This window comes from Penaeus chinensis, chromosome 8 (assembly GCF_019202785.1).
Source record: "Penaeus chinensis breed Huanghai No. 1 chromosome 8, ASM1920278v2, whole genome shotgun sequence".
Taxonomy (NCBI): domain Eukaryota; kingdom Metazoa; phylum Arthropoda; class Malacostraca; order Decapoda; family Penaeidae; genus Penaeus; species Penaeus chinensis.
The window spans coordinates 4,903,943-4,919,178 of record NC_061826.1 but is presented as its reverse complement, the minus strand read 5'-3'; the positions used below and the strand labels follow the sequence as shown (position 1 = coordinate 4,919,178).

Below are 15,236 nucleotides of genomic sequence, written 5' to 3'. Positions count from 1 at the left end.
TGAATGAACTTGTGACAGTCGGTAGGATGTTGCCAGTACTGCTGGCCTGTGGAACAATCCACACATGTGAAGTTGCCTGGTGTGACAGGTTTCTGTGTAGGCCTGTTTGTGGGCTTTGCTGGAGGAGTACATCCTGAGCATCCTGAACAGCTTCCGTTAGCGAGAAGGAAGTTGCCTGTCAAGCACTGGGTAGCCCATTCATGGTTGCAGGTGAGCAGGTTTTGGTCCCACACTGTTCCCTCTCCACATGGCATCTCCTGGGGCCCATAAGGTGCACATTGAATGAACTTGTGACAGTCGGTAGGATGTTGCCAGTACTGCTGGCCTGTGGAACAATCCACACATGTGAAGTTGCCTGGTGTGACAGGTTTCTGTGTAGGCCTGTTTGTGGGCTTTGCTGGAGGAGTACATCCTGAGCATCCTGAACAGCTTCCGTTAGCGAGAAGGAAGTTGCCTGTCAAGCACTGGGTAGCCCATTCATGGTTGCAGGTGAGCAGGTTTTGGTCCCACACTGTTCCCTCTCCACATGGCATCTCCTGGGGCCCATAAGGTGCACATTGAATGAACTTGTGACAGTCGGTAGGATGTTGCCAGTACTGCTGGCCTGTGGAACAATCCACACATGTGAAGTTGCCTGGTGTGACAGGTTTCTGTGTAGGCCTGTTTGTGGGCTTTGCTGGAGGAGTACATCCTGAGCATCCTGAACAGCTTCCGTTAGCGAGAAGGAAGTTGCCTGTCAAGCACTGGGTAGCCCATTCATGGTTGCAGGTGAGCAGGTTTTGGTCCCACACTGTTCCCTCTCCACATGGCATCTCCTGGGGCCCATAAGGTGCACATTGAATGAACTTGTGACAGTCGGTAGGATGTTGCCAGTACTGCTGGCCTGTGGAACAATCCACACATGTGAAGTTGCCTGGTGTGACAGGTTTCTGTGTAGGCCTGTTTGTGGGCTTTGCTGGAGGAGTACATCCTGAGCATCCTGAACAGCTTCCGTTAGCGAGAAGGAAGTTGCCTGTCAAGCACTGGGTAGCCCATTCATGGTTGCAGGTGAGCAGGTTTTGGTCCCACACTGTTCCCTCTCCACATGGCATCTCCTGGGGCCCATAAGGTGCACATTGAATGAACTTGTGACAGTCGGTAGGATGTTGCCAGTACTGCTGGCCTGTGGAACAATCCACACATGTGAAGTTGCCTGGTGTGACAGGTTTCTGTGTAGGCCTGTTTGTGGGCTTTGCTGGAGGAGTACATCCTGAGCATCCTGAACAGCTTCCGTTAGCGAGAAGGAAGTTGCCTGTCAAGCACTGGGTAGCCCATTCATGGTTGCAGGTGAGCAGGTTTTGGTCCCACACTGTTCCCTCTCCACATGGCATCTCCTGGGGCCCATAAGGTGCACATTGAATGAACTTGTGACAGTCGGTAGGATGTTGCCAGTACTGCTGGCCTGTGGAACAATCCACACATGTGAAGTTGCCTGGTGTGACAGGTTTCTGTGTAGGCCTGTTTGTGGGCTTTGCTGGAGGAGTACATCCTGAGCATCCTGAACAGCTTCCGTTAGCGAGAAGGAAGTTGCCTGTCAAGCACTGGGTAGCCCATTCATGGTTGCAGGTGAGCAGGTTTTGGTCCCACACTGTTCCCTCTCCACATGGCATCTCCTGGGGCCCATAAGGTGCACATTGAATGAACTTGTGACAGTCGGTAGGATGTTGCCAGTACTGCTGGCCTGTGGAACAATCCACACATGTGAAGTTGCCTGGTGTGACAGGTTTCTGTGTAGGCCTGTTTGTGGGCTTTGCTGGAGGAGTACATCCTGAGCATCCTGAACAGCTTCCGTTAGCGAGAAGGAAGTTGCCTGTCAAGCACTGGGTAGCCCATTCATGGTTGCAGGTGAGCAGGTTTTGGTCCCACACTGTTCCCTCTCCACATGGCATCTCCTGGGGCCCATAAGGTGCACATTGAATGAACTTGTGACAGTCGGTAGGATGTTGCCAGTACTGCTGGCCTGTGGAACAATCCACACATGTGAAGTTGCCTGGTGTGACAGGTTTCTGTGTAGGCCTGTTTGTGGGCTTTGCTGGAGGAGTACATCCTGAGCATCCTGAACAGCTTCCGTTAGCGAGAAGGAAGTTGCCTGTCAAGCACTGGGTAGCCCATTCATGGTTGCAGGTGAGCAGGTTTTGGTCCCACACTGTTCCCTCTCCACATGGCATCTCCTGGGGCCCATAAGGTGCACATTGAATGAACTTGTGACAGTCGGTAGGATGTTGCCAGTACTGCTGGCCTGTGGAACAATCCACACATGTGAAGTTGCCTGGTGTGACAGGTTTCTGTGTAGGCCTGTTTGTGGGCTTTGCTGGAGGAGTACATCCTGAGCATCCTGAACAGCTTCCGTTAGCGAGAAGGAAGTTGCCTGTCAAGCACTGGGTAGCCCATTCATGGTTGCAGGTGAGCAGGTTTTGGTCCCACACTGTTCCCTCTCCACATGGCATCTCCTGGGGCCCATAAGGTGCACATTGAATGAACTTGTGACAGTCGGTAGGATGTTGCCAGTACTGCTGGCCTGTGGAACAATCCACACATGTGAAGTTGCCTGGTGTGACAGGTTTCTGTGTAGGCCTGTTTGTGGGCTTTGCTGGAGGAGTACATCCTGAGCATCCTGAACAGCTTCCGTTAGCGAGAAGGAAGTTGCCTGTCAAGCACTGGGTAGCCCATTCATGGTTGCAGGTGAGCAGGTTTTGGTCCCACACTGTTCCCTCTCCACATGGCATCTCCTGGGGCCCATAAGGTGCACATTGAATGAACTTGTGACAGTCGGTAGGATGTTGCCAGTACTGCTGGCCTGTGGAACAATCCACACATGTGAAGTTGCCTGGTGTGACAGGTTTCTGTGTAGGCCTGTTTGTGGGCTTTGCTGGAGGAGTACATCCTGAGCATCCTGAACAGCTTCCGTTAGCGAGAAGGAAGTTGCCTGTCAAGCACTGGGTAGCCCATTCATGGTTGCAGGTGAGCAGGTTTTGGTCCCACACTGTTCCCTCTCCACATGGCATCTCCTGGGGCCCATAAGGTGCACATTGAATGAACTTGTGACAGTCGGTAGGATGTTGCCAGTACTGCTGGCCTGTGGAACAATCCACACATGTGAAGTTGCCTGGTGTGACAGGTTTCTGTGTAGGCCTGTTTGTGGGCTTTGCTGGAGGAGTACATCCTGAGCATCCTGAACAGCTTCCGTTAGCGAGAAGGAAGTTGCCTGTCAAGCACTGGGTAGCCCATTCATGGTTGCAGGTGAGCAGGTTTTGGTCCCACACTGTTCCCTCTCCACATGGCATCTCCTGGGGCCCATAAGGTGCACATTGAATGAACTTGTGACAGTCGGTAGGATGTTGCCAGTACTGCTGGCCTGTGGAACAATCCACACATGTGAAGTTGCCTGGTGTGACAGGTTTCTGTGTAGGCCTGTTTGTGGGCTTTGCTGGAGGAGTACATCCTGAGCATCCTGAACAGCTTCCGTTAGCGAGAAGGAAGTTGCCTGTCAAGCACTGGGTAGCCCATTCATGGTTGCAGGTGAGCAGGTTTTGGTCCCACACTGTTCCCTCTCCACATGGCATCTCCTGGGGCCCATAAGGTGCACATTGAATGAACTTGTGACAGTCGGTAGGATGTTGCCAGTACTGCTGGCCTGTGGAACAATCCACACATGTGAAGTTGCCTGGTGTGACAGGTTTCTGTGTAGGCCTGTTTGTGGGCTTTGCTGGAGGAGTACATCCTGAGCATCCTGAACAGCTTCCGTTAGCGAGAAGGAAGTTGCCTGTCAAGCACTGGGTAGCCCATTCATGGTTGCAGGTGAGCAGGTTTTGGTCCCACACTGTTCCCTCTCCACATGGCATCTCCTGGGGCCCATAAGGTGCACATTGAATGAACTTGTGACAGTCGGTAGGATGTTGCCAGTACTGCTGGCCTGTGGAACAATCCACACATGTGAAGTTGCCTGGTGTGACAGGTTTCTGTGTAGGCCTGTTTGTGGGCTTTGCTGGAGGAGTACATCCTGAGCATCCTGAACAGCTTCCGTTAGCGAGAAGGAAGTTGCCTGTCAAGCACTGGGTAGCCCATTCATGGTTGCAGGTGAGCAGGTTTTGGTCCCACACTGTTCCCTCTCCACATGGCATCTCCTGGGGCCCATAAGGTGCACATTGAATGAACTTGTGACAGTCGGTAGGATGTTGCCAGTACTGCTGGCCTGTGGAACAATCCACACATGTGAAGTTGCCTGGTGTGACAGGTTTCTGTGTAGGCCTGTTTGTGGGCTTTGCTGGAGGAGTACATCCTGAGCATCCTGAACAGCTTCCGTTAGCGAGAAGGAAGTTGCCTGTCAAGCACTGGGTAGCCCATTCATGGTTGCAGGTGAGCAGGTTTTGGTCCCACACTGTTCCCTCTCCACATGGCATCTCCTGGGGCCCATAAGGTGCACATTGAATGAACTTGTGACAGTCGGTAGGATGTTGCCAGTACTGCTGGCCTGTGGAACAATCCACACATGTGAAGTTGCCTGGTGTGACAGGTTTCTGTGTAGGCCTGTTTGTGGGCTTTGCTGGAGGAGTACATCCTGAGCATCCTGAACAGCTTCCGTTAGCGAGAAGGAAGTTGCCTGTCAAGCACTGGGTAGCCCATTCATGGTTGCAGGTGAGCAGGTTTTGGTCCCACACTGTTCCCTCTCCACATGGCATCTCCTGGGGCCCATAAGGTGCACATTGAATGAACTTGTGACAGTCGGTAGGATGTTGCCAGTACTGCTGGCCTGTGGAACAATCCACACATGTGAAGTTGCCTGGTGTGACAGGTTTCTGTGTAGGCCTGTTTGTGGGCTTTGCTGGAGGAGTACATCCTGAGCATCCTGAACAGCTTCCGTTAGCGAGAAGGAAGTTGCCTGTCAAGCACTGGGTAGCCCATTCATGGTTGCAGGTGAGCAGGTTTTGGTCCCACACTGTTCCCTCTCCACATGGCATCTCCTGGGGCCCATAAGGTGCACATTGAATGAACTTGTGACAGTCGGTAGGATGTTGCCAGTACTGCTGGCCTGTGGAACAATCCACACATGTGAAGTTGCCTGGTGTGACAGGTTTCTGTGTAGGCCTGTTTGTGGGCTTTGCTGGAGGAGTACATCCTGAGCATCCTGAACAGCTTCCGTTAGCGAGAAGGAAGTTGCCTGTCAAGCACTGGGTAGCCCATTCATGGTTGCAGGTGAGCAGGTTTTGGTCCCACACTGTTCCCTCTCCACATGGCATCTCCTGGGGCCCATAAGGTGCACATTGAATGAACTTGTGACAGTCGGTAGGATGTTGCCAGTACTGCTGGCCTGTGGAACAATCCACACATGTGAAGTTGCCTGGTGTGACAGGTTTCTGTGTAGGCCTGTTTGTGGGCTTTGCTGGAGGAGTACATCCTGAGCATCCTGAACAGCTTCCGTTAGCGAGAAGGAAGTTGCCTGTCAATGTTGTTATTGATGTAATCATTATTATCGTTACTGTTATTATTATTATCGTTACTGTTATTATTATTATCGTTACTGTTATTATTATTATCGTTACTGTTATTATTATTATCGTTACTGTTATTATTATTATCGTTACTGTTATTATTATTATCGTTACTGTTATTATTATTATCGTTACTGTTATTATTATTATCGTTACTGTTATTATTATTATCGTTACTGTTATTATTATTATCGTTACTGTTATTATTATTATCGTTACTGTTATTATTATTATCGTTACTGTTATTATTATTATCGTTACTGTTATTATTATTATCGTTACTGTTATTATTATTATCGTTACTGTTATTATTATTATCGTTACTGTTATTATTATTATCGTTACTGTTATTATTATTATCGTTACTGTTATTATTATTATCGTTACTGTTATTATTATTATCGTTACTGTTATTATTATTATCGTTACTGTTATTATTATTATCGTTACTGTTATTATTATTATCGTTACTGTTATTATTATTATCGTTACTGTTATTATTATTATCGTTACTGTTATTATTATTATCGTTACTGTTATTATTATTATCGTTACTGTTATTATTATTATCGTTACTGTTATTATTATTATCGTTACTGTTATTATTATTATCGTTACTGTTATTATTATTATCGTTACTGTTATTATTATTATCGTTACTGTTATTATTATTATCGTTACTGTTATTATTATTATCGTTACTGTTATTATTATTATCGTTACTGTTATTATTATTATCGTTACTGTTATTATTATTATCGTTACTGTTATTATTATTATCGTTACTGTTATTATTATTATCGTTACTGTTATTATTATTATCGTTACTGTTATTATTATTATCGTTACTGTTATTATTATTATCGTTACTGTTATTATTATTATCGTTACTGTTATTATTATTATCGTTACTGTTATTATTATTATCGTTACTGTTATTATTATTATCGTTACTGTTATTATTATTATCGTTACTGTTATTATTATTATCGTTACTGTTATTATTATTATCGTTACTGTTATTATTATTATCGTTACTGTTATTATTATTATCGTTACTGTTATTATTATTATCGTTACTGTTATTATTATTATCGTTACTGTTATTATTATTATCGTTACTGTTATTATTATTATCGTTACTGTTATTATTATTATCGTTACTGTTATTATTATTATCGTTACTGTTATTATTATTATCGTTACTGTTATTATTATTATCGTTACTGTTATTATTATTATCGTTACTGTTATTATTATTATCGTTACTGTTATTATTATTATCGTTACTGTTATTATTATTATCGTTACTGTTATTATTATTATCGTTACTGTTATTATTATTATCGTTACTGTTATTATTATTATCGTTACTGTTATTATTATTATCGTTACTGTTATTATTATTATCGTTACTGTTATTATTATTATCGTTACTGTTATTATTATTATCGTTACTGTTATTATTATTATCGTTACTGTTATTATTATTATCGTTACTGTTATTATTATTATCGTTACTGTTATTATTATTATCGTTACTGTTATTATTATTATCGTTACTGTTATTATTATTATCGTTACTGTTATTATTATTATCGTTACTGTTATTATTATTATCGTTACTGTTATTATTATTATCGTTACTGTTATTATTATTATCGTTACTGTTATTATTATTATCGTTACTGTTATTATTATTATCGTTACTGTTATTATTATTATCGTTACTGTTATTATTATTATCGTTACTGTTATTATTATTATCGTTACTGTTATTATTATTATCGTTACTGTTATTATTATTATCGTTACTGTTATTATTATTATCGTTACTGTTATTATTATTATCGTTACTGTTATTATTATTATCGTTACTGTTATTATTATTATCGTTACTGTTATTATTATTATCGTTACTGTTATTATTATTATCGTTACTGTTATTATTATTATCGTTACTGTTATTATTATTATCGTTACTGTTATTATTATTATCGTTACTGTTATTATTATTATCGTTACTGTTATTATTATTATCGTTACTGTTATTATTATTATCGTTACTGTTATTATTATTATCGTTACTGTTATTATTATTATCGTTACTGTTATTATTATTATCGTTACTGTTATTATTATTATCGTTACTGTTATTATTATTATCGTTACTGTTATTATTATTATCGTTACTGTTATTATTATTATCGTTACTGTTATTATTATTATCGTTACTGTTATTATTATTATCGTTACTGTTATTATTATTATCGTTACTGTTATTATTATTATCGTTACTGTTATTATTATTATCGTTACTGTTATTATTATTATCGTTACTGTTATTATTATTATCGTTACTGTTATTATTATTATCGTTACTGTTATTATTATTATCGTTACTGTTATTATTATTATCGTTACTGTTATTATTATTATCGTTACTGTTATTATTATTATCGTTACTGTTATTATTATTATCGTTACTGTTATTATTATTATCGTTACTGTTATTATTATTATCGTTACTGTTATTATTATTATCGTTACTGTTATTATTATTATCGTTACTGTTATTATTATTATCGTTACTGTTATTATTATTATCGCCAGTGCAGTCAGTTGGATGAGGGAGATGGCAACATTCGCATGTGCAATTGGGGCTGGGTGTTGGAGGGGGGCCGGTGACCGGTGGATCAGTGGGAATTACGCAACTCTGGTCCTCCCCTGAGGTACAACCTGCGCGATCTGGCCAGTCGCATACCTTTTTAAACAAGTTAAGATTTAGACATCACCAATAGAAGATGAAGCATATAGATCAAAATGATAAGTTTACAGAACATTTATAAAGCATCATAGTAAGTCAACTGAAACTGTGCAAAATGGTAGCAAAGACTCAAAACTGGATACTCCGTGATATATCCAGGTTGAGATTAAGTCATATATTGTGTAATAGAAGGTTCTTTCCTCAGGAAATCACTATTTACCTTGATTGCTGGATTAAAGTGCAAACCAGCGGGACAGTCCTTCACGTAGGGGATATAGTGGTCGCAGTGAACCCACTTGGTACAGGCCTTTGGGTGTGGGAAAAGACCACTGTAGGAAGGACACACGAGGTTGCAGGGGTCTATTGCTGGGGTACTTGGCCCACATTCCCCTCGACAGGTCTTGGGGCACATTGAAGCCACTTGGTTCGCCCAAGTACAGTCACTGCCTGCCTTACAGGTGCAGGCTCCACTGGCAGCCCAGTGCTTGCAGTCTGGATTCTCACCAGCGCAGCCACCTGATGGTTTGGTGGGGGTCACAGTTGGGCATCCAGTGCAACCTGAACAGCTTCCATTAGGTAGAAGGTAGTTGCCTGTCACACATGGGGTGTTCCATTCGTGGTTGCAAGTGAGGATCTTCTGGTCCCACCTGGTTCCTGCAGGGCATGGCATCTCCTGGGGCCCATAAGGTGCACATTGAATGAACTTGTGACAGTCAGTAGGATGTTGCCAGTACTGCTGGCCTGTGGAACAATCCACACATGTGAAGTTGCCTGGTGTGACAGGTTTCTGGGTAGGCCTGTTTGTGGGCTTTGCTGGAGGAGTACATCCTGAGCATCCTGAACAGCTTCCGTTAGCGAGAAGGAAGTTGCCTGTCAAGCACTGGACAGCCCATTCATGGTTGCAGGTGAGCAGATTTTGGTCCCACACTGTTCCCTCTCCACATGGCATCTCCTGAGGTCCGTAGGGTGCGCACTGAATGAACTTGCGGCAGTCGCTGGGATGCTGCCAGTACTGTTGGCCGGTAGAGCAGTCCACGCAAGGGTATTCAATTACAGGAGGCCTGGTGACGTCCACATGGTCTTGGCAGGCGCAGCTACGGGGACATGCATGGGCGACAAAGTGCTGCCAGGAGCAGTCACCATCTGTCCACTTGCAGTGACAGTCGTTGTTGGCGGCCCAGAACTTGCAATCAGGCTGTTGATAAGGCCTTTGGATTAGTGCCATAACTATGGTAACTGATGTCTGCAATTAGCTTATTAGCATCAATAATAGAAGAGATAAATAAAAAGAGCAACTAACGTCGGAATCGAAGACGTTTTCATTGCAAGGTCCAGGTGTTGGAGGATCAGTCGGGCAGTCAACATTGGCAGCGATGTCGCACATACGGGTATCGGGGTTGAACAGCAGACCTTCTGAGCAGTACTTCTTCTCTGCCTCGTTGTCCCTGCCTGAAGGTTGAATAAATTCATGATTAATCTTCTGAAGAATGTACTTATTTACGGAAAATATGAAGTGAAATTTTCGCTTCCTCAACGATACACTACAAATGAGCATATTAATACTATTTAGCATTTGCAGGGTAAGATTAAAGTAGTTGCAATTTTTATTACTTACAGTCATAGTAAGCATTGCACTCCCCGTCCACTGGGTATCGGCAATGGCAGCCGCAAATTATTGGTTTAGGGCATTCATAATTGGTTGGAAGATCGCACTGTTCTTTTGCAGGATTGAACACCAAGTCACCTCCGCACTCCCTAACGTAGGCAATGTTATCCTGTAATAAAAAAACAAAAATTATATTTTTTGACACTGTCTACTCAGAACAATTTTACCTTGAATAGAAATAGTTGAATGAATCAAATGTAGATATAGTTGCCGTGGAATAAAAGAAAAGTCATGATTTTTCCTTATGCACAAGTAAAGTTAAGTGCAATAACCGAAGAGCCTTCAGGGGGCGTCGTCCGTCCTACCTTGCACTCGTAGTACTTGTTGCAGTCCTTGTGTGGCTTGAGGCAGCAGTCGCAGTCGCACTGGACTGAAAGGTCTGACTCTCTGGGCAAGGATTGACTGGCCTTTGCGGACCGAAGGGAACACCCTTCGGTCTCCAGTCGCTTGGTGATGTCACACTGGAAGGATGTTAGTTTGAAGTTGATTTTCCTGGTGAAAATCCTGATTTCTTGCTTGTAGGCAATGCATGGCTAACGTACACACGTATGTGTATACATATTTGTATATGTTTGAATATATATACATGATATACATTTATATGTATATGTATATCATATATATACATATATTTAGATATATAGAAACACATATGTATATATAAATATATGAATTTATAAGTATATAAGTATATATAGATGTAGACACATATCTATATGTATGCATACATTTATATATATACATATTACATATATTTTATATATATTATATATACACATATATATATGCACATAAGTATATATGTATATCATATATACATACTTATATGTATATTGTATATATATACATACATATGCACATGTATATATCTATCTATATATATACATACGTATATATATAAATATATATATATATATACATACGTATATATATAAATATATATAAGTACATATAAGTATACATATGTATGTATACATACATACACATACACATATATATATATCTATCTATCCATATTTATATATGAAAAGGAAAACAGCCACAATAAGAAATGAAATCAGCCGTATAACTAACCGAAATCATCCATTCCGGTTAATTATTCGTCGGATGAGGAACCCCTGAAGGGTACAAAATGTTACGAATTATTTTCATTTCTAGTTGTGGCTGTTTTCCTTTATTACTTTGTGTTCATATATATATATATATATATATATATATATATATATATGTTCCTGTGTTTGTGTTCATATATATATATATATATATATATATATATATATATATATGTTCCTGTGTTTGTGTTCATATATATATATATATATATATATATGTATGTGTGTGTGTGTGTGTGTATACATCATGTGTGTGTGTATATATAGATGTATGTAGGTGTATATGTGTAAGAATATTTGTATTTATGCATATATGTTTATATTTACGTATGTATATATACATACATATATGTATGCATGAAGAAATATATATCTATGTATGTTTATTTGTATAAATATTGGCGTGTGTGGATGTGCATATGTATATGAATATAAGTATATATGGAGACACAGGTGACCAGGTCTGACCTTACCTTGGCGTTTGCCGCGTAGTCACAGCTTCCCGAGGCCTCGTTGAAGTGCAGGTTGGCGGGGCAGGTCTCGACGTAGGCGTGGCCGTTGGCACACTTGACGTAGCGGTGGCAGTCCGTCGGGTGCGCGAAGAGGCCGTTGGACTCAGGACAAGTCAACGTGGTGCAGATGCTGAGACCTACAAGAAAGGTTTCAGTGATATGATCACATATATATCGACAAAGACATAAATATATATAAAAACAGAGTTGGAGTCGGTTGAAAGAGAACGGCCGAGCTGTAACACCACTCACCTCCTCTTTCCCTCTGTGTGTATACACACTCATATGTATACTATATATATGTGTGTGTGTATATATACATATTTTACATACTTCATTGTTTACTTTCCCTTCCCCTCACTTTCTGTTTTCATGTGAATATTTGATATATCTACCCTCAGTCGATGCCGCCAGCGCCAAGGCTGCAACCACCGCAGCCAGGAACCTGCTCGTTCCCATTTTCCTCAAGACCAGTGGAAGCGACTACGAGAAGAACAGTCGTCGTGCTTTCAGTAGGCGTCGTGGGCGCCGGCTGCTGCGGTTGCTTGTCCCGCACTTCTTATATACAAAGCAGTTTGAAAAAAAATCATCGCCAGTTATCGACGTAATGTGGATAAGGAATCTTGAAAAAATTAAAAACCTAATTTTACTAATAGACACGATAACTGGCTCGGAAGATCTAGGAAAGGGTGACTAGAATAGGAAAATGGTTGTATCATATGCAGTCCTTTTAAAAAGGACATTTTATATGATACAACCATTTTGATACAGAAAACAACGATCCATCCATTGACGTAGCTCAAACAGAAGGAGTGTCAGAGTTTGGAACAGTAATCTGGAACGTCATCAAAACTTTTCAATAGCAAACTATCTGATTTAAGGTTCTGCATTTACACTACTGAAATATACATGCTAGTCTTTATTATGTTCATATGAATAAACATACACACACATATTTGCGTGTGTGTGTGTCTGAGTCTTAGTATTAGTTTATTTATTTGAATCTTTTTGAAATAACGCCTACTACTGTAGTGTGAAGGTAAAGCTAGGTTATCTCAAGTTTATATGATCCTAAGAATAAAATATCTTTCTTTAAATACTGAAACCAGGTATTATTATCTGTTAGATTAACATATTTACCTCTTTATCACTACGTAATACATGTTCCAGCCACATGTCATGATATGTTTCTCTGGAATGTGCCATAAAAGGGGTATTGGAACCTATCATTTTCCTTCTTACAACAATCATACACACACACATATATGTGTATATATGTACACACAATATATATAGATATATAAATATATATATATATATATTTGTACACACACACAGACATACATGCATACATGCATACATATATTCATACACACACACACTTTGGAAAAGATTGGGAGAGCCCTGCGTCCTGCAAGGGATTGATTCAGGCTCATGATGATGAAGAGGATGATGATGATATAAGTATATGTATGTATATATATATATACATATACATATATGTATATATACATATACATATATGTATATATGCCTTTTTTTTTTTTGGGGGGGGGTGAGTCAAAGTACTTCCATTGTTCTGATTGGGCCTTAGTTTCTGGATCATGGTGATGGACCTAAGTTTCATCCTGCGTAATTAGTCTGTCAAAATTATCCTGGTTTTCTTGGGACATGGCTAAAATAACATTGGAACAATATATTCGTTCCTGCTGCTGTCCCGCAGACAACTTCTGCATGTGCAAATGGTCATGAATGATTTTGCCCACAGACCCATCACTAATCTTGACATCTTTGGCTACCTGACGAACAGTAATAAGGCGATCTTAAAAAAAGGGGAGTCTCCATTTGATGAATGGTGTTCTCATCAGTATCTCAATGTGGTCGCCCTGGGATAGGGTCCGTTTCCACAGATCTCCGACCGAACCTGAGCTGGTGATGCCAATATTTAATAAAGTCAAATGATGGGGCATCCTCCTCATAAGTTGCTTTGATTTCATTTTATTTATCTTGGGGTGTGCAGCCATTCAAGTATAAAAGCCTAATCACTGGTTCCATTTTCACACTTTACAGCACCTTCACCGATGTAACAGAAAACTTGTTATGAGTTAAGGATTGACAATCAACACATGACCTATAGGGACATGTTTCATTATGCATTAGGAAAGTTCAGCCTCCGAGGATAAGCGGAAATGGGTCAAGGGAAATCTTTATTGAGCGCCCCTCGTATATGTATGTATACATGTGTGTGTGTGTGTGTATGTGTTTTTGTGTGTGTGTGTGTGTGTGTGTGTGTGTGTGCGTGCGTGCGTGAGTGCGTGCGTGCGTGCGTGCGTGCGTGTGTGTGTCTGTGTGTGTGTGTGTGTCTGTGTGTGTGTGTAGAAAAAGGTATGAATTAGAATAAATGTATGTATATGGATGAACCCTATGCCGACGCCACTGGTTAAATACATGTCTTGTATTGTGAAGATATTCATTTTCATTCATACATTTTCTACATTAAACACATATACATACACACACACACACACACACACACACACACACACACACATATATATATATATATATATATATATATATATATATATATATTACACATATGTGTATATACATACATGAGGATAGTTCATTAAATATTTCCCCTGTCCCACTTCCGCTTATCTTAGGAGGATGAACTTTCACGTGCATAATGATACATGTCTCTATAGTTCCTGCCAGGGCTGATGTCCGTCACCACAGGACTTCCAACGCCATAGTAGTGCATGTAGATGAAGCTAGACATCTACTGAATTGGAAAGAAGTAGACGTAATCCACGAAATAGTGAACAAACAGAAAAAAAAACTCATGGAAGCTGCAGACATCGCAATGGAGAAAAATATAAACACTGCATCGGGCACCATCCAGTCATCTAAGGTCGCGGCAGTAATTATGCGGAAACCGCGTGAGAGGTAGCAGTCGTCTGGTGATGCGTCAGCTCATGTCTGATATATATATATATATATATATATATATATATATATATATATATATATGTGTGTGTGTGTGTGTGTGTGTGTGTGTGTGTGTGTGTGTGTGTGTGTATTCGGAACAGTTAAGTCCATCTCTTGTATTGTGAAGGTATTAACGCATTCGGCACGTATGGCAAGAATACATGCCAATTTTATTTATTGTATTTACACATAAATGGCTCTACAAGTGCTTAGTCACCAAGGAGTCAGTAATCAGTTCTACCAATCTCACCTTTTTACCCTTTTCCTCGACTTTTGGAAGGGGTATTTTGCATTACTTCATTGTCTTAAATGTTACCAAGATTATGATAACAATTTCATAACCATAACATCAATAGCAATAATAACAGTATTGATATCAAATGTATTAAAAAGAAAAATATATTTTCCCGCCAATTCAAGGAATGGGGAAATTAGGATCGGTCACTCGGGCCTACTGATAGACTCCTTGCCGGCTGAGCACACGAGACGACATCTGTATGTAACAATATTCACATAAAAAAAAAAAAAAAAAAAAAAAAAATACAGGGGGCAGAACATGAAACCGTGGTGGTTGGTTCAATTTTCACTGAGTATTCACTGATGAATGAAATAGCAAATGGCATAATAAAAATTACTATGCATAAGGAACTAGTATGATAT

The 15,236-nt window shown here is 40.5% G+C and overlaps 1 protein-coding gene across 1 annotated transcript in view; it reads right to left on the bottom strand.

Annotated features, from left to right (window-relative positions):
* Positions 1-12,109, bottom strand: part of LOC125027766 — a 17,241-nt gene extending 5,132 nt beyond the window's left edge. The window contains exons 1-8 of the mRNA XM_047616903.1: positions 11,981-12,109; positions 11,547-11,722; positions 10,267-10,422; positions 9,911-10,070; positions 9,596-9,744; positions 8,516-9,490; positions 8,139-8,292; positions 1-5,434 (exon numbers count right to left, since the gene is read on the bottom strand). The exon at positions 1-5,434 is cut by the window's left edge and continues 475 nt beyond it. Coding sequence (XP_047472859.1) covers positions 1-5,434; positions 8,139-8,292; positions 8,516-9,490; positions 9,596-9,744; positions 9,911-10,070; positions 10,267-10,422; positions 11,547-11,722; positions 11,981-12,044 — 7,268 coding nt within the window. The 5' untranslated portion in view covers positions 12,045-12,109. The remainder of the gene's footprint in view (positions 5,435-8,138; positions 8,293-8,515; positions 9,491-9,595; positions 9,745-9,910; positions 10,071-10,266; positions 10,423-11,546; positions 11,723-11,980) is intronic.
* Positions 12,110-15,236: the final 3,127 nt, after the last annotated feature.